Below are 24,258 nucleotides of genomic sequence, written 5' to 3' on the forward strand. Positions count from 1 at the left end.
GGGGGGGGGGGGGGGGGCAAGGCACCAGTCAAGAAGGGGCCAAAGCCCTAAAACACCTACTTTTTGCTGAATAACATTCACTGTGGAGAGGAATGAGGTTCACGTTAAAAAAGAATAGAACAACAAAAACCCAATCAGCTTTGTGTCACTCAGAGTTACTATATGCCACAATTAAGCCGGCAGCATTTTTCAGTTGTTTTTATAATCAATTAAATAAATGCCCAAAGTCCTGGCAGTTTCCCTTTTAAGTAACAATGCAGAGAGCTATTTTTCAGTAAAAGGTACTTCTGAGAAAAGAAATGCTTCCATTGATAATCTTGAATTATAAATTATAGCTCTAATTCTCTTTTTATACAAATGAATACTCTTCACAATCTAGGCTTATATGTCAGATAAAAAGATGAAACGTTTATAATGGAAATTTAATTACAGTACAATTTTTGCCAGTTGTCATTCTGAAGTCATCCATAATTATGCTCAGGTCATACAGAGTTATTTTTTGTCATTTACTTGGCCAAACATGCCAGTTACACATCAGGTCATCCTCTTAAACAGAACACTGTACAACAGTAATTAAATGAATTATTGAACAGACATTTTTTTAAGTGACTGCAAACAAAACAGCTCTAGAAACTGTCAAAACAAACAACTGACAAGTCATTCCATTTTAAGTATCAAAGAATATTCATTTTTATGTATGAAACGGCACTCAAAATGTTTCAAGTAAAAAATTTAGTTCTGTAGTTTTCAATATATTTTCACAATATGCAATAGAGCTAGAAGTTAACACAGTCCACTGTATATACCAATTTATTTTCAAGAATAGCATTCTGGACTTTAAAAACCTCTCAAATACTTCCTGTCTATACAAATTTATAAATAAAAGTATAATCAGCTGTGGATTGATTGCCAAAACTGAAAAATAGTCTTTGTTCTTTACAAGAAATCTGGTCCAGCTAAAGCAGGCCCAATGATAAATATGGGCAAACGTGAAGGAACACAGAGACATTTCAATATCTGTTGTTCTTAGATGAACAAAAGGATGCTAGATACATGATAAATATTAAAATGCAGCTTAGCTCAGATACCCAGTGCTATAAATTTGAAAATATAGCTGTTGAGAATATTTTAGATAAATGGACATATTACTCATTCTAAAAGGTTCATTTCACAGATGAGTGAACATCAGATCTGTTTCTAGCATTCCTAAATCATAACTTTATTGGCAGGCCTATTTCTATTGGTGTACCATATTTTTTTCTTAACACAGAGATTCATGTTTATGTTCATAATGCAGTTTCTTGTATTTAGAGTCTTAATTTTCTATTAAATACTGATGTAACCAAGCTTATGTTCTGAGGATTCAAGCCTTTTTATTCATCTGTAATCACTCTAATAGTGTAATTCTAGAGCAGATTTCACCTAGTCTTTATGCTGGCATGCAATGATAGGAGAGAGCACATACCACTGGGTCTATTCTGAGTGTAAGCCTACTCTTCTATTTCTCTAAAATATCATACAGTGCATAATCTTTCTAAGCTTTGCGTCTAAATCTGGGAAATGGTAGGTGACAAAGCCGGGGGGGGGGGGCAATTATTTATGGGCCACATAGAGAGTTTTGCTGAGCTGTCATGGGCCCAGTCAGCACACCCATCCTCCCAATAAATCACCAAAACTCCTCTTGTGTGATGGGGCCGTGGGCAGGTGGGGGAGCAGTGTTTGGGAGCAGGATGGGCAGATGAGGCTGGGATCACAGGGTGGGGTCACTGGGCGGTGACAGCGCAGGGCCAGGACACAGCTGGGATTTGCTGCCTACATACTCCTATGATGGGCACAAGTGCTGTGGGCAGGGGAGTGCAGGGAGCAGATTGTGGCTCTGCATCCCAAGATCTTGGCCTCAGACTCAGCTGCATCTGAGGCTGGGATCTTGGGGTGGTGACAGCGCAGGGCCAGGGCCGAGATGCAACCTGCTCTTTGCATGCCCCTTCCCGCAGAATCCACAGCCATTGCAGGGGCGTTCAGGCAGCAGACTGCAGCTCTGCCCCAGGCCCTGGCCCTGGCCCTGTGCAGTCACCACCCCAAGATCCCAGGGTCTCTCTGGTCCCACCCCTTCATCTGGTTGCCACTTCATCTGGATGCCACTCCCCATCAGCCTGCAGCCCCATCCTAGCCACCTGGACATGCACCCTGCACATGCAAGCCCTGCCCCCAGTGGTGGGTTTGGGGTGGACAGGCTTGGGTGTCCAAGTAGAGGGGCTGGGGCTGGAAGGAGCCACCGCTGTTGGGGCTCCTAGGAAATGGAGGTCTATTGCAGTGCTGCTACAGCCCTGCTGCACACCAGGGGACAGTAGAACCAGCTGCAGGCACCACAACCTGGGTTGTCCCTCGTGCCTGGGCCAGGACAGACCACATTTTGCCCCCCTCTGTGATAAAGTATATATGGAAAAGGCTCTTGAAGTGGGAGGAGAGAACCCCAAAAAACAGGTTAAAGCACAGAGGTGCACAAATCAGACTTTATGGAGGACAACTATAGCAAGGTTATAGAATTCATGTTTTGCTTTTCAAAATTCTTTTGTTTAATAAAGTGGTTTAATAAAGAATTATGGAAAACTACTAGGACTGTCCAAGTGAGCTCCAGCTGGGCGTGTGCTCTGGATCCCTGAACTATGGCTAGGGCTGTCCCTGGGTGGGGCGAATCAGGATGACCACCGTGGGCCCCATGCTTTGGGGGGCCCCATAGAGCAGGGTGGAGCCGCGGTGGTATGGAGCTAGGCAGCTCTGCATCTTTGCTTCCAGCCGTTCGCTATCCACCGCCCCCCCCGCCGATGTTGCCAATGGCGGCGGCAGCTTCTTCGGGTCCAGGGCCTGTCGGATCAGAGTGGGGGAGAGGCCCTAAATGGGCTGAGTTGCCCAAGGCCCCACACACCCTGCTTGGGTCAGCTCTGACTAAGGCAAACATATACAAACATGAGATATATACATAACAATTTTTGTCAAGCGTGACAGGTTGGTATGCAGTGCTTTTACATGGTGTGAAAGGCTTTTACGTGCCCTCTTTAACTTGAGTGTTCTCTTTCAATTCCCTGCATAAAAATGGAGACATAGCAACCATTAAAACACAATGTAGCAAGCATGCCAATATAAATTATACTAAACCAATTATAAGTTACATGGGGGAAGAGGGACTAACTAGCCTGATATACACCAGCCAGGTCCAGGGAGCTCCACCCATTATTTAAACAGGGCTTTCCAACTGGTAGCCCAGGTGGGGTTAAGTTGCAGCCTCCAAGATGCTGCTAGGCTGCTGCTCCCCTCTTCGCTCCAGCTGCAAAAACAGACAGAGTCTCTGGGCTCCATCTTCCTCCTCCAGCTTCTACTTCCTGTCCCTGGCCCAGTAGGCAGGGCAGTGCGGCATGATGTGCTGTGACTAGAGCTGATGGTTAGCTCTAGGCCATGTGAGCACTCGATGTGAGTGTAGGAGGGACTGCCTCCACAAATGCATGATGTGGCAGTCACAGGGTAGGAGAAGAGGAGGCATCCACATGGTATACAATCTGGTAGCCTGTGGTTTGCCCTGGTGTGGCCTGCAGGCATGTGCCCTCATGCCCCATAGAAGCTTGACAACCCTGATTTAAGTTTTAAAGAGAACCCCTATATTTCTCCAACTGCAATATGGTAGGCACTTTGTAAGAAGACAGAAAAACAGCACACCCTGTATGAGCAAAATATGTACCCCATTATCTTTCAAGGATGTGCCTGTGCATTATTCCCTAATTCTAATCTTCTTAGGTTGCCAAACAGAACAGAGTAATGGTAAAACTAACTAATGCAATAGTGTACGTTGTAGTGATCAGTTCCACAGAACCCTGCTTTCTCCTTCACCTCATGACTCTTTACAACCAAACCTCAATCTCTCTTTCCAGGTGCAGGGGAATGAACAAAAATCTAATGACTCCTACAAACTAAAAACTTCTGCAACAAGCACTGCATGAAGCAATCCAATTCACAGCTGCCTTTCATATAAAGATGTATCTTTCTAAATTTTGGATCTCAAGCTTATGGAGGGAAAAGAGATGATGAAATTTTGGGGGAGATTCAGAGAAAAGTAGAAAGGGGCAACAGAGGGGAATAAAAAGGAGAACTGGAGAGTGATGGGAGCAAAAGCACAGAATATTCATTTGCCTTCAACTTTCTAGAGTCATTTGAAAGGTATGAGTCTTATGAAAGGTACAGAAGGTGTGGACCTTAAATGACTCTTTGGGACGGATTTCTTCTCTTCTTTCAGCTGCATGCACTACACAGAATCTTTCTGGCAGAAAAACAAGGCAACAAAAGCTTTAGCATATGGCCAAGTTTCTATGTAGTGATTATGTGACATGTTTACTTAAATATTCAGAATCATAGAAAATTAGGATTGGAAGGGACCTCAGGAGCTCATCTAGTCCAACACCCTGCTCAAAGCAGGACCATCCCCAACTAGATCACCCCAGCCAAGGCTTTATCTAGCCACGTCTTAAAAACGTCCCAAGATGGAGAGTCCACCACCTCTCTGGGTAACCTGTTCCAGTGTTTTACTACCCTTCTAGTGAGAAAGTTCTTCCTAATATCTAACCTAAAGTTCCCTTGCTGCAACTTGAGACCATTACTCCTTGTTCTGTCATCTGCCACCATTGAGAACAGTCTAGCTCCATCCTCTTTGGAACTACCCTTCAGGTAGTTGAAGGCTGCTATTAAATCCCCTCTCAGTCTTCTCTTCCCCAGACAAAAGCAGCCGAGGTACCTCAGCCTCTCCTCATAAGTCATGTGCCCTAGGCCTCTCACCATTTTCGTTGCCTTCCACTGGACTTTCCAATTTGTCCGCATCCTTTCTGTAGTGGGAGTTGGGAGGGGCAAAACTGAACACAGTACTCCAGATGTGCCCTCACTAGTGCTGAATATAGGGGAAAAATCAGTTCCATCAATCTGCTGGCAATGCTTCTATTAATGCAGCCCAGTATGCAGTTAGCCTGAGATGACCTGAGCAGGGTGTGGGGCCGGGGTAAATCGGCCTGTGCAGGGCCCCACCCCTGCGTGCCTTGAACGTGAAGAAGGTAGCGGCGGATGGGGTGGTAAGGGGCTGGACATGAAGCCAGTATTGGTGGTGGCACTGAGTCACTGTGGCTGCTCCTCCTGGCTCCGCGGGGCCCCCCAAAGTGCAGGGCTGGGGCGATTGCCCTGATTGCCCTCTCTCCCCCCACCCCCCACCCCGGACGGCCCTGCAGTTAGCCTTCTTCACATCAGGGGCTTGTATTCAGCTTACTGTCCACTGTTACCCCTAGGTCCTTTTCTGCAGAGCTGCTGCTTAGCCAATCGGTCCCCAGCCTGTACCAGTACGTGGGACTGTTCCATCCTAACTGCAGGACTCTGCACTTGTTCTTACTGAACTTCATGAAATTCCTTTGGAACCAATTCTCCAATTGTCGAGGTCTCTTGGAATCCTAGTCCTACCCTCCAGCATATCTACTATACCCTCCAGCTTGGTGTCATCTGCAATACTGAACAAAACTGGCCCCAGGACCAACTTGATATCAGCAGCCAACTAGCCATCAAGCCATTGACTACTACCTTCTGAGCCTGACCATCCGGCCAGTTTTCTATTCACCTTAAAGTCCATTCATCTAAACCATACTTCCTTAGCTTGCTTGTGAGAGTGTTGTAGGAGACTGTATCAAAAGTCTTGCTAAAGTCACGGTATACCAACTTCACTGGTCTCCCTGAACCCACAGACCCAGGCATCTCATTATAGAGGGCAATCAGGTTGGTCAGGCATGACTTGCCATTGGTGAATCCATTCTGACTCTTCCTAATCACTTTCTTCTACTCCAATGCTTAGAAATGGGTTTCTTGAACACCTGCTCCATGATTTTTCCAGGGACTGATGTGAGGCTGACCAGTCTGTAATTTCCTGGATCCTCCTCCTTCCTTTTCTTAACGATGGACAATATGGGTGCCCGTACACAAGCATGGAGGCTGCTCTGACATGCTGTCAATACAGCACATTGAAGCAGACTCAATTAATCAAGGCTACTGGAGTGTGGCAATTATTGTGCTCCAGCCAGCCTCCATGGCTTGCGTATCAGCTCATGTATCCACATTTGACAAGCTTTAGTTCAAGCGCACCTGCTGGCCATTTTGAAGTGCAAGGACACTGATATACAAGACCATGTGGTGCTCTCAGAGCCACTCTAATTAAAGCACCACCCCTCTCACCCCCAAAGCATGTGTAAAAGTGCCCTATATTTGCCCTTTTCCAATCATCTGGGACTTCTTGATGGGAATTAAGATTTCAGCGGAGTTGTATGGGAGATGATGTATGTTGTTTATACCTTAAATGTATAGTACAAACATATAAAGAAAGGAAATGGAAAATAATCCAGTATAATATTATATCTGTGGATAAAAATGTAGGCAATCAAGAAAGAATGAATATATAGCATGCATGCTAATACACAAAAAATGAGGAGGAACATTAGTAAATAAACATTTTGGTTTATTGTGTTCCAGACTATTAGGACATTTGCTACATTTTGCTTATACTATGGAAACTGGGCCACAAAGTGAATAGTCATTCTCATAATAATCATAATTTGCCCAAATCCCACATAGAAATACAAGTCTACATGAACATACAAGTGTGCATATGTGTAAGAAGAAGTGCATGACTTTTTTTTTTTTTTTTTTTCAAACTTCTTCCTAGCAGATGCAACCTTTAAGGAATAATTTCTGCTCCTCTACCAAGGTCTCTGGATTTAATGATGGAACATTCATCAAATGTTTGTTTGGAGTCTGCATGGGCTGGTAGATCTCATGGTGCTACTAGTGGCAAATACAGTGAGCCCTATTTATACTCCCAGGCCCAAAGTCTAATAAAGAATGAAGAAGCTGACCTCAAACCTGTGCTGTGAACAGGCACTGGAGCAGATCTGAAAGTGAACAAACAAGTAAATGTTGTCTGAAAGGGGTTTTTTGCACCTTTTTCCTGTTGGGGAGTAGCTATGAGATGAAACCTCTGGAACAGATGAGGTAAATTGGGTTGCAAATGAAGTGAACTCATAGGTTGCAAGGCATATTTTTCATATCAAACACTTAACAAGGGACAGAAGGAGTGGAACTTTACCACAGTTGTATTCATTAACGCCATGTGCCCCCAGAGGCTGGCGGGGGGGGGGGGGCAGGCTGCGGCGGGAGCATGGTGACAGTAAATGGGGAGCTCCAGCAGGCAGCTGCAGTGCTGTTGGTGGCAGGGAAGGTGGCAGGTGCTGCCAGCAGTGTCGGCAGTGAGGTGCGGTAGCGAGTGGCAGTGTCAGCAGCACCTTTTCACACAGGATGCACTGCCACACTGAGAGGGTGCATGTGCATCCGCATGCACCCTCTGCATGTTGCCAATGGTTGGACTGAATTAAAACCAGAAAGGTAGCCTCATCCTCTCCTTTGGTAAGTAGAGAGAGAAGGGTTTTTTTTTTCTCCTGTAAGAGTTTCTATTACTCTAGAGGACTTCCTTCAGGGGTTCCTCACAGTATAACTCAGCGGAAAATAAAAACTGTCCAACTGGGGTGAAGTCACATGTTACACTTAGACCATACTAAGTCTATGGAATGTTAAGCAGTGTTAAAGTTAGAATGTGATGTGAGCAGTTGCATGTTAAGTGTAAATACTATTTATTGCCTACATAGCTATGACTTGCCATTGGAGGGCTGGTAAGCAGGGTTCTGGCTAAAAGCTGAGATACCTGGTGGGGACGGGCTGGGGTGGTGCATCCCAGGGCACAGGAGCACTGCAAATTGCTCTTATCTTTGTGGAGCAGAGTAGTTACTCTACCGTCAGCTAGGTAACACAGCCTGGAATTAACCCCCAGCTGAAGGGGTATAACTCTGAGATACTCAGAGAACACTTAGCATAAATTAATGAGTTTTAACATGTGGATGCTGGTGTTTTAAGTGCCCTGAGTATGGTTTAAGAGTAATGCGCAACTTCACCCCAAGCAACATTTTCTTAGAACCTAAGTGGACTCCTTTGCTTCTCTCCACTCCAAAGCAGAGCCTGTAATTGGCCAGTGCTAAGCCTTGGATAGCAGCAGCGTGAGGTGTGGGGGCAGCAACCGCAGGTTTGCTAATGTTGAGGGGAGATGTTACTTCCTTTTTTGGCACCAACTGTGTCAAGCAGCCAAAAAAACCCACCGTTCTTGGTGGCAAAAAATGAGGTGACATCTCCGGCAGGAGCAAAACCACTGGCTGCTATCCTGCATTGTTTACCACTGCTGCTGCTGCTATTCTGCTGGAGGGTGCAGGGAGTGACAGAGACATGGGAAGCTGAGGCTCCATACCAGCTCTATTAGGGCACTCCCCATCCCCTTGCCTTCCCATCATTACGCTACTGCTCCAAGGTCTCTAGCAAGACAAGGAGAAGGCCAGGACTTGATAAGATGTTAGCAACTATCTGAGGAGTGGAGGCAATGAGAAAAGACAAATATATTTGTTCTCAGGTATGTATTTTCTGTGGGGTTGCCAAGGAAGAAATTGTTTGCAGCTGCCAACAGCTGGTTAGGATTAGGCTTCTGCACAGGGTTCATCACAGTGAAAGCATTTTACTAGGATGCCCTGTTCTGGGCATATGAGTTCACTGTTCTACACAAGGGAAATGGTCAAAAATCTCACCAGGAATTTAGTTGCCTGAACTACCATTACAATCTTTAGGATTCTCTCCCGCATACCTGAAAATTGTAATTCATCTGTCAGGCAGCAGTGTCAGCTTTTACTTTTACAGGAAAGAGGAACTTTTCTTGGAATGGTTTGCAATTAGAAAGCAGATAAAGGTACTGGGACTCTATAGCAACCATTGCTGCTATCTCTGTTAAGCCTGTGACTATTTACTTCCACAATAAAAATATTCATGAAACGTATGTTCTGCATCAGGCTTCTTATTATGCTGTAGTGTTGTTGCTGGCAGTTAAAGTTTACAGTAGCTTTAGGATTTGGAATGATGAATTTAAAGGCATCACTTAACTGTCTGAGTAAGTAACCTAGCAGAACATTTCTCCAACATATTTTATTTAGGTCCCAGGCAGGGTAACTGTAGCTATTCCAGGCAGCTGCACACTTGATTTATATCAGACTCTACCAAGCATTCTAGGGCTGGCTGCAAGATGAAGAAATGCTTATACTGTGAATCTCGTGATTGCGGTACTGAGTTCAGCAGAGATCTTCGTTAGGTACAACATGGGAGAGGAAAGCAGGTATGTTTAAAAGCCAGAGGTGTGGAATAATAGAGAAGGATTTTGATCTGAATTGTCTTGGATATAATAGGATTCTAGTATTGGGCAGATTTACTGGGACTGCACTGTCATGCCAAAAAGAGTTTTGAACTATAGTAGCAAGCTTTTTCAGGGCCAAACGGTTCTTTTTTTTTCTTTTTGTCTTTTTTCTTTTTTTATCAGCTGCAGGAGTATTTGCAAAACATTCAGGAACATGACTTACTTGGGAGACCAACTGAAAAGAGGAAGGTTTGTTCAGCTTTTGTGTAGTGGGGAAGCAGTGACCCTAACAGATTGACAAGAGAATCTTATCAGAAGTTTGTTGATCCCATCTTTATGGTGATTTCCTGAGCTTTCAATGGGCCAAAATTAGAGGCATATTAGGACTGTCCATTTATGAAGTCTTTCTGATATTTACAGGAAGAAGAAGGATTTTGAAAATATCAGGAAATAGACATCTGTTGTCTTTTTGAGCAAGGATTATAAACGTTTTGCTTTTATGTCACCCAAAGGACTGGTCAAGACAACAGGGAAATTAGCACTTCCCAGTCAGTCTAATGCAGCTAAAGGTTACACACTGGCAGAAAATCAGTGCATTTGTGGTAAGCGTTTAAAAATCAGCAATGGAGAGAATGGAAGGTCGTTTTTGGCTTTACATCAGCTCAAAGGTTTTGAAAAATTTAACCTACATGACTTCTGACTTATCTTATCTCAGTTTTACTTTCCTTCAAAGGTTGTTAGCTGTTTAGGGATCTTATATGATCAATTGATCATGCACTATGCAACCCTTTAGCAAATGGAAGAAACAATACAGGTAACATTTCCAGGTAAGATGAATTTTCCCTTTCATTCCATTTTTGTACTTTAATTCTCTGAACTCTTACTGTAGGCAGTGCAGAGTAATAGGGGATTTCAGGGGTTAAATATACAGACTGGTCAATGTAAAAATTTCAGTCAATCAATCAATGAAAACATATGCTCCTATGAATACCACCACAGAGCTGGCAGACAATGAAAATAAAGATGGATTTTTTATGCCACAAATGTTATCGCAGAATAGTGATTGACAAGAGTAAGAGCAAGGCCCTTTGGGCAGGAATTTCAGAGCTCCTTTGCTGTGCCAGCATATTCATTTGCACATTATTGTGAGTCTTCTTGAGATAACCGTCTTTTCACAACTAACATTGGATGGTGACTTAGTAATTGAATAGAACTGAGAGAAAGTTTTTTTTTTCTGATGGGTTAAGGTAGTGAGGTAGAAGAGAAAGCAGCATCAGTGAAATTAATTAAAATGTTCCTTGCTACTTTAGCATGTAGATCCTCCACCTGGTAAATAGTTTGGTTAAACTGCCTTATTTTTTCACATGCTATTAACCAGTAAAAATGAAGAGTCTACCTCCAAGTTAAGAAAAGGCATGTATATTACGTTTAGAGATAAATGGTCTGTGACAATGCCCAGACCCCCAGGGGTGGCTGCAATGCCCCTGTTGGCCATGTGGTCCCTGCCCCACTATGGCCCTTGGGATACCCTCCCTTTTTGAACCTAGCCTTGATGTTTCTTATCGAGTATAGGGAGGCTGCCCCTAGAACAGGGGTAGGCAACATTTTTTGGCCAGAGTGCCGACAAAACCACAATGTCTACCTTGGAAGGCGCCAGAGTGCCAACATGCTGGGGCCCAGAGCAGCTGTTTGCAGCCTCCCAGCTGCAGCCAACCCTTGCAGCAGGGCTTGCAGCCCCCCAGCTGCCTGCTAGGAGCAGCCTGGGCTCTGTGGCTGGCGGCAGCTGCTTAGAGCCCAGGCTGGCGGTGGTATGCTGAGCAAAATGGTCTTGCATGCCATGCTCAGCACACATGCCAGGGGTTGCTGACTCCTGCCCTAGAGCATTAAGCAGTGGCCCTTGGCCTTGTCAGTGCCTTAGGGCACCAGGCGCCTTATGGGCTGCATTTGTGCCCTTCATCCTCCCCTATAATCATACCCATGCCTCGCAGATGTCATTCTGACAGTGTTCGAGATCTGCCTGGAGGGACCTCTGTTTCTTTGCTTTTAGCCCATTATTCTGGCCGTAGGCCTCCAGCCCTGGTCTCCTTGTTTTAGCTTGGCTTTTTTGGCCTCAGCCTGCTTTTTATTTTGGTCTCTGGGCCCCTTGCCCCATCTTGAGTTGTGCTCCAGCCTCCTGGCATCCCTGACCCAGGCTAGGCTGCTTGTTGTCTAACTCAGTCCCCTTGGTGCCCCTGGCCCAGACAGGCTGCTCCCAGGTTAACTCAGCACCCCCTAGCATCCCTGACCCAGGGCAAGGCTGCTCACAGTCTGACCCAGCCTCCTGGCACCCCTGGCTCTGGCAAAGCTTCTCACACATTGCTGGCCGCTTTAACTGGACTCAGTCCCCTGATTTCCTAGATCTGCATGGTTACTGTCCCCAGTCTCTAAATGGGTTCCCCTCACACAGCCCCTGTGGGCTCCTATCCACCCCTTTCAGCCACACCTGGTCCTCTAGTATCAATTTAAACATAATGCAAATACAAGAAACTGCTTCCTAACTAAAAATCTACCCCACTCTGGGTTTTTTACCATCCTGCACATCCTACCTCCCTTTGAGCTATCATCTCCCCACTCTCATGGGGGGCTTGAGTGCTTGCCAGCCTGTCTTTTTCAGTCCCTATCTCCCTGGAACTCAGCTCCTGGCAGCACGCAGAGCAAGGCAGCCTGCTTGCTTCAGGTGCTGGGATTACAGCTGAGTCGCATCTTACACAGGGGTTGTTCTGAAGTCAGCACGTAAGGTGAAAATCACGTATAGTTGAAATCGCCCTTCCCGCCGGGCTTCGGCACTGAGCAGCCGCCACCACCGCAGGGCCCAGACAAGGCGGGCACGGTGCTGCACAGCCCGTGCATGCAGTGCAACAGCTGCACCTTCCGCACACACTCCTCGCCCCTCTTGTCCCGCCAGGGCAGCCAGCTGAGCGTGAGTGAGCTGCTGCCCCCTAGCCATGCCGGCATGTGCAGGCATGTGCAGGCAGTACCACGTGGCACCGCACTATGCGCCATGCCCCGGCCGGCACCTGGCAGCCAGCCCCAGCAGCTGAGCATGTATAGCTGAATTTGCGTAAGTTAAATACGCGTAAGATGCGATTCGACTGTATTATGCCCTGGAGCACTGCCTCTTCCAGTCAGGCGACTCCTTAGTCAAGTACAGGGGTTTCCTTTGTGCCTAGTGGTCAGCCTGTCCCTCCCTGCTACAGCTTAACCCAGCTGGTTGTAGCCTTTACTCTCAAGCTGCCTGAGAATCTGCTCTGCACAATAAGCTTGTTGCAGTGCAGCTAGCTGTTGACCAGCTGCCTCCCTACACAGCAAAGCTAGCCTGCTCCCCCTTAAAGTAACAAGAGCCTCTGGCTCCCTCTTACAGTTCCCATAAGCTCTTTTGAAAGGAATCATTTTGTTTTCTTTTATTTTCATAGGATTCATATAGCTGCGGCGAGGGAATAAGCAATCATTTCTCCGTATGGCTTGGAAATGTAACTGTGGAAGAATTAGGGAAACAGAAGGAGAAAAATAGAATGCAGCTCCATAAAGTTATTTACCCCATAACAGTCCAATGGACTCCTCTGTACAAGCTGCTTGCTTTAACAATGAATTTGTCAACACAAGGTACGTCAACAACGTTCTAGCCCAGTGGTTTACAGTTTAAGAAAGCATACAATAGAGTCCTTAAGGAGTATGCTTCGGAAAGTCATTTCACAGTATCAAATTGTGCAGAAGACTGTCTCGGAGGGGCACTTGTTGTTCCTTTAAAATAACAGAATACCTTTCAAGTGTCATGATATATAGCGGCAGGTATTTTGTTGTAAATTGTATGACAAAGATATTTTGTATGAGAAAGAAACACTAGATAAAGGTGCTCCAGATCTGAGAAGGCTATAAACACTTAACTATTCTGGTCTTTTTACATACATATTTGGAATCTGACGGTCTTAAAACTGGGAGTTCTGACATGGCTTAGCTAGCTTTATTGGCTCTGGGACTTCTGCCTGTTTTCAAGCACAGGACAACTCGCCTGAAACTTTAGTTCAATAAACTATTTGTGCAGTCATTCAGCTGCTAGCTATAGCTGAGAAAGCAAAATAGGAGTTCAGCAAAATGGCAGCTGGTATGCAAGTCCATGTTATCAAACTGATTTTTCTGTTCCCAGGACAATGACTTGGCAGAGTGAATGGCTGGGGTGCTTTTGTATTTGTGTAGTGATTCTACTCTACCTGGAACTTCTAGTCTCTGTTTTGAAGCTTTTAGTTAACAAGCATGAATACAGAAAGAGCACCAGAATAATTAACAACGTACAGTATCATGGAATTGTTCTGACATACAACCAACCACATTTATGCTGAGCTTGGGGTAGTGGAACAGCTTATGATTCAAACTCCCAAACTGATCCCTAATTGATCTTGGTTCCAGGGCACATGCAAAAGTGAGAGAGACCTTTTTTCTGGATTTGATTATGACGCAGTCCGAAGCAACAGAAAATCTGAGAGAAGAATTCAAAAGATTTCAGTGTTATTAAATTCTGAACACTACTCATTTCTCTTTTCAAATCTGAACTCAAGTACTTAAACTTAATCCAAAGCAGAACATCAATTCTTCGGCATCCTATTTATATTGCATTTCATCACAACAAAACAAAGCCCTTTACAAAACACATAAATACTAGTCCACTAAGGATGGTATTGCCAAGTCTGAGGAGTTTGCTTCTTTATTTCCTCTGCATTCTAATTATAGATGCTTTTATTTACTAGAGCTCAGATAGCACTTGTCTGTTAGAAGTCCCTGAAATCTCATTCTGCTAAAATGAAAACATATTTCAAACACTTCGGAGAACTATTAAGATTACTGAATGTCTAGCATGGTGTCTCCAGTCTCAGAGTGGTTCAATAGATCCCCCCAAGGGAACAAGCAAACAGCATACAATTATCACAGTAATTAAAAAGGTGCAATGACTCTTCTCTTAAAAGACTCCAGTTTTATTAATTCTATGGTACACATTTGAGAATAGCATTGTTTCACTCCTCCCAGCTTAATTGTTTTGTCATTAGTTTATCAGCATCTCTTTTTAACCCGTCGAGCCAGTTATTAGCATGTCACTTGCTAGCAGCTAACCAATAACCACTACACCTTCAAAGCAAACATCTTTAGCTGTTAAAAAGCCAAATTGTAGCGATGCATTTAACACTGTCATTCATAATTTTAATTTTTCAGTTAGCTACCACTTTATGCATTTTAATTTAAGAAAGACTGCAGCACAACTTGCTAGATTCATGAAATGACAAATTATATCACAATAGTTTACTAGGTAATAAAGCACGTCTCAGTGGATACTATTTTGCAGAAATAGATACTTGTTTTAATAGTCCATCATCCCAACTGCTAAAATGACTGCAGAAAGCATACAATGCACAGATGCATAATTAAAGTTCTGAATTTTCCGTGTCTTTCTCTGAACTCTCAGTATAGTAATCCTCATTAACTCAGCCTCTAACCTTATGGTCTGTAGTCATAGGATGAAGATCAGAAAAACAAAGCAGCGCAGTTTCATTTTAAAGTAACTGAAGTGACCATGAATGGATTGAATAGACATTTCCTGTACCTGTAAAGCTAAGTACATTTTATTCACGTATGAAAAACACTTTGGCCCAAGGACCCTTGTAACTCTATGATGGATTTAATATCCAAGTTCTGACCGTCTTAATTGTTATTATATTCTAGTAAGGAAAATGTTGCAGACACTAGCATCTAGTTTCTTATGTTCCCTTTTCACAAAATGTTTTTTTTTTTTAAATTAAACCTTATCCTTCGGTCATGAAAGGAAAACTATAAGCAAAAACCAACCAGCCAGCCAGCCAATACCTACAACGGTTTGTTCAAAATGGCATAATATTGGGAATCTGAATACAACATCACCACAGCTATATCCCATGAAAAATAATATGGATGCTGACAAATACTCCTTCTATTTGCAATGCATCATTTAGTCACTGGAAGGTTCCTGGACAGGTCTGAAAGACTCAACTAACCCCTGAATTCATTGGAAATATTTCTAATTACTTGCTATGCTTTTAAAAACAGACAACTGATTAGAGAGCAGTTCTTTAACAGATAAGCATCAATACAGAACTGGGATTAATTATTTTCCTTTTTTTGTGAATTTCTCCTTGCCTTCTGCCAGCTTTGCTGCATAGAAAGGGGATTTAAATTGTCAAGGATAAATATATATTACACATTTTAAATTCCACCCTATGTTGCTCTTTTTCTTTATCAAAAAATCCAATAAAGGCGCACAGTAATATATTTCTAGGCCAAATTTAAGCTCACAGCAAGCTTCATACCTACATTTTGTATGTATCCCCAGGCATCTTAAACAACACACGTTACAAATCTGATTTTTCAGATATACAGATTCTTTATTTGCATATTCCAACTTGGGTTTTGAAAGGTAAAAATGTTTCTGAAATTCTATTGCCATATTCCTAATATTAGATGAGAAAGAACCTCAATTTTTAAAATAAATATGTAACCTTATCAACATAATCACTGAAAATACAATGCCAAAAAGAATTTGTATTGCAGTATATTTTACTTATTTTCTTACAGCTGAATAGCAAACTAACAGTAACACTACTTTTCACCAGCATTACCGTCCAACTGTCTTTCTATGATAGCCCTCAATCTTTACCTTTTTACAGGCAGAAGTCAACGCTACTAAGTACAATATTACATTATAAAGCCCTAGGTATCTTTACTACAACACAACTCACAGGATATCATTTAACAAAAGAACATACTGTCAGCTATGTCATAAAGTACTTCACAACTAAATCTTGTTTATGAATAATTGCAATTATTAAATCCATTTTTCATATCTATTCTATTCTCATTTATACGCTCTGCAAGAAATAATCAAGTTTCTTTCATTAACTCAAAAAAAAATCTAAGAAATCTAGTATTGATGCAAGGAAGATATAATGAAATAGAGAAAGCTCAACAGCATGCTATGTATCTGAAAGTCCAGTGTTTTGAAACTACATCATATTCTGCACTAATCACTGAAAGGCCCAAACAGGTATGACTTAATGTACTGTGACAATATAGGTTAGTTTCAAGGTCACCATTTGCAAACGCTAATGGCTTTTACTTAAAAAAATCATGTTGACCTTAATTCCTGCATCATGCAGGTTGAAGCTAGATGATGCCAACTGTTACTGAACTAACTTGTTGGTTTCAACATCAGTGAGATGTTTACAATTTTTCCAGCTTTTGTCTGGTACTCACCAGCACATTTCGTCCTTGTTTTAAGAGCTGGGCCAGGGGATCCGGTACCTCCTTCACCTGGTCGTGTAAGCAGCACACTGATTTCATATTCTGTATCCGGATCCAGGTGCCCAATTTTATAGCTTGTGGAGTCAACTGGTTGTATGTCATACCAAGTTCCACTTGAAGTGCGATACTCCACTTCCCTCTGAATTATGGGTCCATCCCCATTGATGGAATTGGCATTCAGCTGTATCCATAAGTATGTTGCACCAACTGAAGCCAGCTGAGGTGGAGCAATGGGAACAGGTGGCTCTGAAGCAAAACAAATGTTAAAAAATTATTCTACAAATACTTATTCTTTCCATAAAATCCAAGTAAGCAACTTTTGCTGACCCCTAGGCACCAGTATTGAGCAAGTTATGTACTCTGGGTATCTTCACACTTTGCTATCCTGATCAATCTGAAGAAACCTGCATCTGTGAAAAGTAGAATTTCTTGTGGCTATGACCCAGGCTGGAGGGTCTTGTGAGCAACATGTTGCCCTTAAGCTACCAGCTGGAGACTGGTGAAATAAACAATGATCTTTGGTAAACTATACTGGAGAGGCTGCCTATGAGAAACACTGTTATAAATGTAATTATTGGTTACAGTTTTGAACAAAACAAAATATACTATAAACTTTCTAAATGAACTCTATTAGCTTACCATACTGAGAGATGTTAACCTCCATTTTACATAAAACTGTACATAAACTGTATACAATTGTATATTACCTGTTCACCAAATGTTAAAATATGTGTATTTCTAGCATTTTTTCCATACACAATCAAGGAGTTGCATCCAAGATCAACATACATTTCTCTATAGATGTAAATTGTTTGTTATATTTACAAGTAACTTTTGGAATGAGAACTGATATTTCAGTTTACTTCTGATGGAGGCTGACTTGCTGACAAGAATAACATAATTCCCAGTTTGTACTTCTTTCTCCGTAAACTTTCAGACCTCAGGTTGCAGCCTGCTCTTGTCTAGCTGCAGGTGGTTGCCTGCCCCTGCTGCAGCCCTGGGAGTGGCAGACACTGCCTGCCTGCAGCTGCTGGGCTGAGCAAACAGTTGCAACACTGGTTAACTAGGTCCAGAGTAATGGAAGAGAATTTGGCCTAATACATCTCACCTATGCATCAGCAAAGGACGCGTACTGTTTTAATGCTCATGGGCAGGCATGTACACATGCAGGGAAGCAGAAGCAGATTTGCTGCTAATGGCAACAAACAGATCCCACTTCCTGAGGCTCTGCAATGGGCTCCAGCTGCCACTAGGGGGAGCTCCAGGCTCCCCAGGGTGCTAGCCCAAGGCCTGGCAGGGAGTACCAGGCCAGGAGACAGCTGTCTCTTTCATAGATTTCATCGACATTAAGGCTGGAAGGGACCTCAGAAGACCTTCAAGTCCAGCCCCCTGCCCTAGGGGCAGGAAGTCAGCAGGGGTCATAGGATCCCAGCAAGATAAACATCCAAATGTCTCTTGAAGGGGTTCAAAGTAGGTGCTTGAACCGCCTCTGGCAGCAGTCTATTCCAGACCTTGGGGACTTGGACAGTAAAGAAGTTCTTCCTTATGTGCAGCCTGAAACGGTCATGGAGGAGTTTGTGACTGTTTGACCTTGTTATCCCTTGGGGCACTCTGGTGAATAGATGTTCCCCCAGATCCTGGTGAGCACCCCTTATAAACTTACAGGTAGCCACCATATCACCCCTGAGCCTGCGCTTTTCTAGGCTGAAGAGTCTTGGGCAAGGCAGGGACATTACATCCTGCCCCAAGAGACTGCCTGCTGCCAAGATGGGGCCTGCTACCAGGGTGGCTCCCCAATCAGGACAGGGGGCTGGGACCTGCCCCTGACCAGGACAGTGTCTTGTGCCCTGCTTAGCTCTGTGACTTCAGAGCTGGGTGGGGAACAAACTGGGAAGCCTGTTCCCTGCTCAGCTCTGAGTGCAGAGGTAGGTGTGGAACAAGCTGGGAAGCCTGTTTACTACTCAGCTCCACAACTGTGGATCTGGTTGGGGAACAAGCTGGGTAGCCTAATCCCCACTCAGCTCCATAAGCACGGAGCTGAGTGAGGAAAAGCTTGCCAGCCTGCTCCCTGCCCCGCTCCACACTCACAAAGCTGGGCAGGGAACAGGCTCTCCAACTGCCACCAGCAGGGGAGACCCTTATCTCCCAGCCTGGGCTGCAGTTGTGGGGCTTGGGCAGATGGCTATCACCCCCCTCCGTGACTGAGAGGCTGGCTCTGGGAGATCCTGATGCTGCGGAGCTGGTGCTGGCTGGATCTGCCAGCATCCCACTCCGTGATTGTGATGGTGGAGCGGGGGGCTGGGACGTAAGGATCTAAGCATTCTAAAGGTCTGCTACTTTCTCCAAAATACTAACCGGGCAGGAATTCAGTGTTGCATTGCCAGCGAGGGCTATAATCCATATTGTACGTACCCGCTGCCCAAGTTAAAGATAGGATTTAGCAACCATCATTACATCATGTTGAAGCATGATGTCAGCTATCGAGCAAATGCAAGGAGTGGTATTAGACATACTATAATATGGTGACATTTTTACTGATTCCCACATGAATAATACACTCACTTTGGCAACAGCCCAAAATATTTTGAATGCTGCTTACTAATTAGTAACAGATACATCTTGGTTAAAATACAACGTACACTCTAGGACAATTAGAAAATAGGGCCCCCACCCAGGACCATTTAAAGAATATGAGGGAAAACTTTATTATATGTAACTATTGCATATTATATGCAACTATGATATTAAACTCTAGCTTCTCCTTTTACGGATTAGAAGTTTACTGTCTTTTTTTTTAAATTATTGTTTCTGCAGTACATAAGCTATAGCTTAATGCAGAGACTATGCATCTTTAAACAGGTCTAACTTAAATCAAAATGATTTAGCATCAATTTAAATCATTATGCTGTTCCGTGAACCCAGACGTGAAATGGAACTTTTATAGAGCAACCTAAGGCATTTATGTAGCCATGCTGAAAGAACAGTTAATTACTTTCAAGTTTCAAATGCTAGTAAAGGCTGTTGAAGTGCCATTCAAAATGTGAACTCAGGAATAAGGTCACAAAGGTTAGTGGCTACACCAATTCATTTTAAGTATTACAAGTATTTGAAATAGACATTATTTTATTGCTTTTTCATTCCTGGGGGTATTGTTTCATTCCCTTGTGACCAAAGTGCAAAATAGGTTAAATCAAGCTGTAGGGTTCTAGCAAAAACCTGCATATATTGTAGTTTTAGCTGAAGGTTGAGCTTGTATAAAATTAACCTATCACCATAAATAATGCATTTATTTTACAGTGAAAACTGGCTGAAAAATAAGGGTCATTAAGTTAAGGATAGACTGTGGTAAAAATAATAATTGAAACATTCAGTGATATTTTAATGAAAGTTACAAGCTACATGATTTCTGTAAGTTAAACCACTACATGTAATGAATTAACAAGTGTTGAACAGCCATAGGTTTTACCCAAATTATTCTTTTATCTAAGCTTTTTTACCCGCTTCTAACAAGGAGAATATTTCTATTTATGACAATGATGAATCTCAGTTGGGTACTTAATTAAGAACTAGTCACAGAGAAATGCAACAGTGAGAAGCATCAGGCTTTTTCTCTGGAGACACTTAAATGGTGGCTACTGAATAAGGTTCAAATAGATAATATTATTTTCTTAATTATTTTCTCACTTAAATTTTTCCAGTGGGTACAGTTCACAGAAGCATAGAAATCATAGAAAAATAGGGACGGAAGGAACTTCAGGAGGTTATCTATTTCCATTAAATTTAAAATATTTGGCTTTAACCACAAGGTACATGCATTCAGCAGGTGAGGGTCATTGTGGCAAAGAGTACTCAGGTAATACTTTAAATTAAAAAGAAATGTTATTGCTCACTGCACTCATGTATAAAGAAAAATCTACAAAGCTAGTTAGCACTGTACTACCCTTTTAAGTTGGGCTGTCAAGACGTACTATCAAACCATATAAAAAAAGTTGTTTGTGGATCAAATTTACTGTTTTAAAGATTGTGCAGGGGAAGAGATTTTTGGCATTTCAGATCCTTGGTGAAAGGATTTGGGGACACACTAACTTACAGAAAGCACATACTAGCTGCTTTCCTGTTTGTGTACAATACAATGCTGTTCATTGATGGCAGGTCCATGAAAAACTTTATTTAGATAGCTGTAACGGTGGCCAAAATGGATGGACCAATTAAAGTAAAACTGGGGGCATCTACACAAGATGCTTACTGTAGAATTGCTTAATTAGCTCCACAGTAAAGTGTCACCATCTACACAGGCAGAGATATTAGGCCAAAGTAAATTGATTAACTCCACCATCGGTTAGTACTTCCTGACACAAGCACTATCCTACGGTGGAGTTATTTACTCTGCCACAATGCATGTATAGATGGCGACAGAGCTGGCTGGGCCATGAGGGTGCTACAGTGCAGGGGTTGCTTGTCAGCTAGCCCCACACTGTAGCACTCTTGTGCTGCAGCCAGCCCCTCCACAGCATAAGTCAGGGCAGAGCAGCTCCAGGCTGGCAGCCTGATGCCCCAAACTCCCTGCCAGCCAGGGCTGTGCTGTCCTGGCTCAATGTGCTGCGGTCCTGGGTGCATGTGTAAACACTGCACCTGGAAGCAATAAACACTGGAGCAAACTGCACCAGAGTTTATTGTGTCACACTAATTTCACATATAGATGCCCCCACTGAAAACAAAAGTAACGCACCCAAAATGAACAGTGGCCCTTTCCTTCTGCTAAGGAAGCTGCATGTAGGTAAAAAATAAAGCCACACATGTATACACACAACTTACAAATATACACTTATGTACTAACCACAACCACTTATCAGAGAGGGAGTGGCAGGAATATGATTCCACCTTAAATTATAACTCTAACCATGTTCTGAGTAGTTCTAGTGCCTTAATGCTTGCAGCAGAGAAATGAAATTTGGCAAGGGGGTAATCCTGGAGCCAAACAGATGCCATTTGCTATCCTCATGGAAAACAATTCAGATTTAACTGAGTTGTAACACTCGAAAGAGACATTTCTTGTCTGTTAATTACTCACTTGTTCACTGTTGCATGTTTCAAGATTTCAAGGTACCTGACTTCTAAGCAGTGGCTTTTTTTAAAAAAACAGAAAAGGCTGGAATTTTGCCCATATTGAGAAAACAATTTTTTGAGGAAACTCCATATTTGGAGAAGGAGAAAAGAAATAATTCAAACAATAGTTTAAAGTTGATCAGAAATTAGGAATGTCAGAATATTATAACTTCAGAGGATATTGTTTAGCAGACAGAAAGCAGGTGAGGTGGTAAGAGCTGAATGATATTTTCAAAGGGCCTTGTATTAATACATCTAGAAACCACATCCATGTGCAGAATAATATTTATTAGGGGTGTGTGAAACAGGCCACTAAACTGGGCCGAATCTCTGCCGAATTTAATCAGGGACCAAAGCTTTGCAGAGCCCTAATATTTATCTTCCTTCCTTATTTTTAAAGACAATATTTTTCCCCTAACTTTTTTATTGTTGCAGGACCTACCATCTTCTCTGAGTACATCAAGGCTTCATTCCCAATGTGCCATTTTGAAACAGTTTGTCTCTGTTTAGGGTGAAACAGCTAGTAGCCTCCTTTCTCTTGCAAATGATAAAAATGGCAGCTATTTTGAAGGAAGGTAATTATTCTTCATGGACATCTTTCCAAAAGAATAGTATTCATTAACCCTTATCTAGCTTATGAGGAATAATGAAAAACTCCTAATCATCATAAAGAATTTCAAATATAGCCAATATACCAAATTTCTGATAGTTTTGCCTAAACTAGAAACATGAAAAGTTGGCATTACTACTTTCTTAGATTATTTAGGATGAGATATGACCTGACAAACTAAAATATCTTAAAGGACTAATTTTTTAAATAGCTGAACTCAATATTAATTAACAGGCGTAAATTCTGAAAAAATGTATTATATGCTCCAAGAGCAAGTGCTATAGATTTGAGGAAGGTATTCCTGCTCTATTTATATAGAAGAAAGTGATTGAATTCCTGCTTTAAGAATATAACTGTACTGTAACTGTGCTATCTGAATTTGTACTTCCATAATCTCTAAGCACACATAATCTTAAGTACACAACACAGCAAAAACATGGTGTGATTGTAGCCCATGTTCAAAAATCCAAGCTATTCTGGGTAACAGTAGTAGTGAAGACTGAGAGGCACCATTTACATAGTTAAAACTTCAATTATGAACTGAGTGAAAAGAAATTCATACTAAATGATATATATGAAACATTATGTGTTTTTCAAAACGTACAAACACTGGGTTTTACTTTATTTGACCTCCAATATAAGTCCTAGCAAAGTAATTCAAGAGTAACCCCAAAATAAGCTAAACTGCACTAATGTAAAATTAATTTAACATCTACTTAAAACCGCAAAACCCAGAGTATTTCTGCTACTTTGTCTCCACTGTTATTGTTACATGTGCTAATTTACGCTGCAACTATACCTTCATTTTACTATACACTCAAACCCACAATAGGGAGTGTTCCCTAATGGACACTGACACTTTCACCTGTTCCCTGCAAATTCAAACACGTTTGTCCCAGTCTCCCCAACTTGTTCACCTCTCAGTTCTACCTCTTCCCAACTCCTAACTCCTTGTCTCAGCCCCATTCTCTTGATCTAATCAAGCCCCATTTCAGCTCCTGGGCTTCTCATTCCACCACCGTGTCTCTTTGCTCAGAAAGTCCAGATCCCTGAAAAGGACTACTCATCCCTGTCTGTTTCCAGTCCAGCTGTCTTGCTCAGCCAGAGAGAAATCTTTGGTCATTCGCTTTCTCCCACCTTTCTTCCCTGGCCCTTGGTCATCCCCAACGCTCACTTTCCTTACATAAATTTCCTGAAGTTATAGGCAATGAAAAATAAGAATTTATAATGGGGCAACCTTAATAAAAAGTGGTGATACTAGATAATAGAAAGACAGGTAGACAGAAAGAAAGACAAAGGGATATGTAGGTAGAGAAAATAAGGGGTTGTCCGTTTAGATGAGTGCTCATGTATACCTAAGTTTCTATTATATTAAAAATATTCACACCCTTGACAACCAACCTTTAATATTTTCTTAAGTCTAGCCACGGCCTCAAAATTATTTTGCCCTCAATTTTAGAATAAATTCTTTGTTCCACAGGTCTAAAATGGTTCAATTCTATTCAAGGTATTAAATCTCCCATTTGAGAAAATGCAGAAATAAGCCACCAACAGCACAGATGGCTGCCCTTCCATGCCCTTACTTAAAAACCTAACAAAACTCCTCCTAACCAGTCTGACACCTGGCTTTACCTTTTTTGAACTCAATAAGCAGTTTGAGCTCTGTAATAACCTGATGTCTGCTCAGATAGGCTTGTTCTGTTCTCCTAAATCTAATTTATGTTGGATCTGACCACTATTAGAAAAGTTCAACCCATCAACTGTATGGAGAAGTCTAATTTACTTCAACAAATACATTTAATCAATTCTGCCCTACTATTTTCCTTTTGTTCAATGTTTGATTATTTTTATGTCATCTATTAAAAAAGACCTGCTTTTTTTTTTTTTTTTTTTT

General features: G+C 42.4%; 1 protein-coding gene and 1 long non-coding RNA gene across 7 annotated transcripts in view; one reads left to right on the plus strand and one right to left on the minus strand.

Moving 5' to 3' along the window:
- PTPRM (protein tyrosine phosphatase, receptor type M) overlaps positions 1 to 24,258 on the minus strand; it is a 939,848-nt gene that overhangs the window by 513,920 nt on the left and 401,670 nt on the right. For all 6 annotated transcript variants that reach the window (XM_019525569.1, XM_019525591.1, XM_019525577.1 and 3 more), the window contains exon 7: positions 16,601 to 16,894. In XM_019525569.1, the coding sequence (XP_019381114.1) occupies positions 16,601 to 16,894 (294 nt within the window). The remainder of the gene's footprint in view (positions 1 to 16,600; positions 16,895 to 24,258) is intronic.
- On the plus strand, positions 7,610 to 22,670 carry LOC109303390. The gene is made up of 3 exons (XR_002099091.1): positions 7,610 to 7,771; positions 21,223 to 21,226; positions 22,660 to 22,670. It is a non-coding gene; the product is annotated as an uncharacterized LOC109303390 (long non-coding RNA).

This window comes from Gavialis gangeticus, unplaced genomic scaffold (genome assembly GCF_001723915.1).
Source record: "Gavialis gangeticus isolate Ggan-Ray unplaced genomic scaffold, GavGan_comp1, whole genome shotgun sequence".
NCBI classification, from domain to species: domain Eukaryota; kingdom Metazoa; phylum Chordata; order Crocodylia; family Gavialidae; genus Gavialis; species Gavialis gangeticus.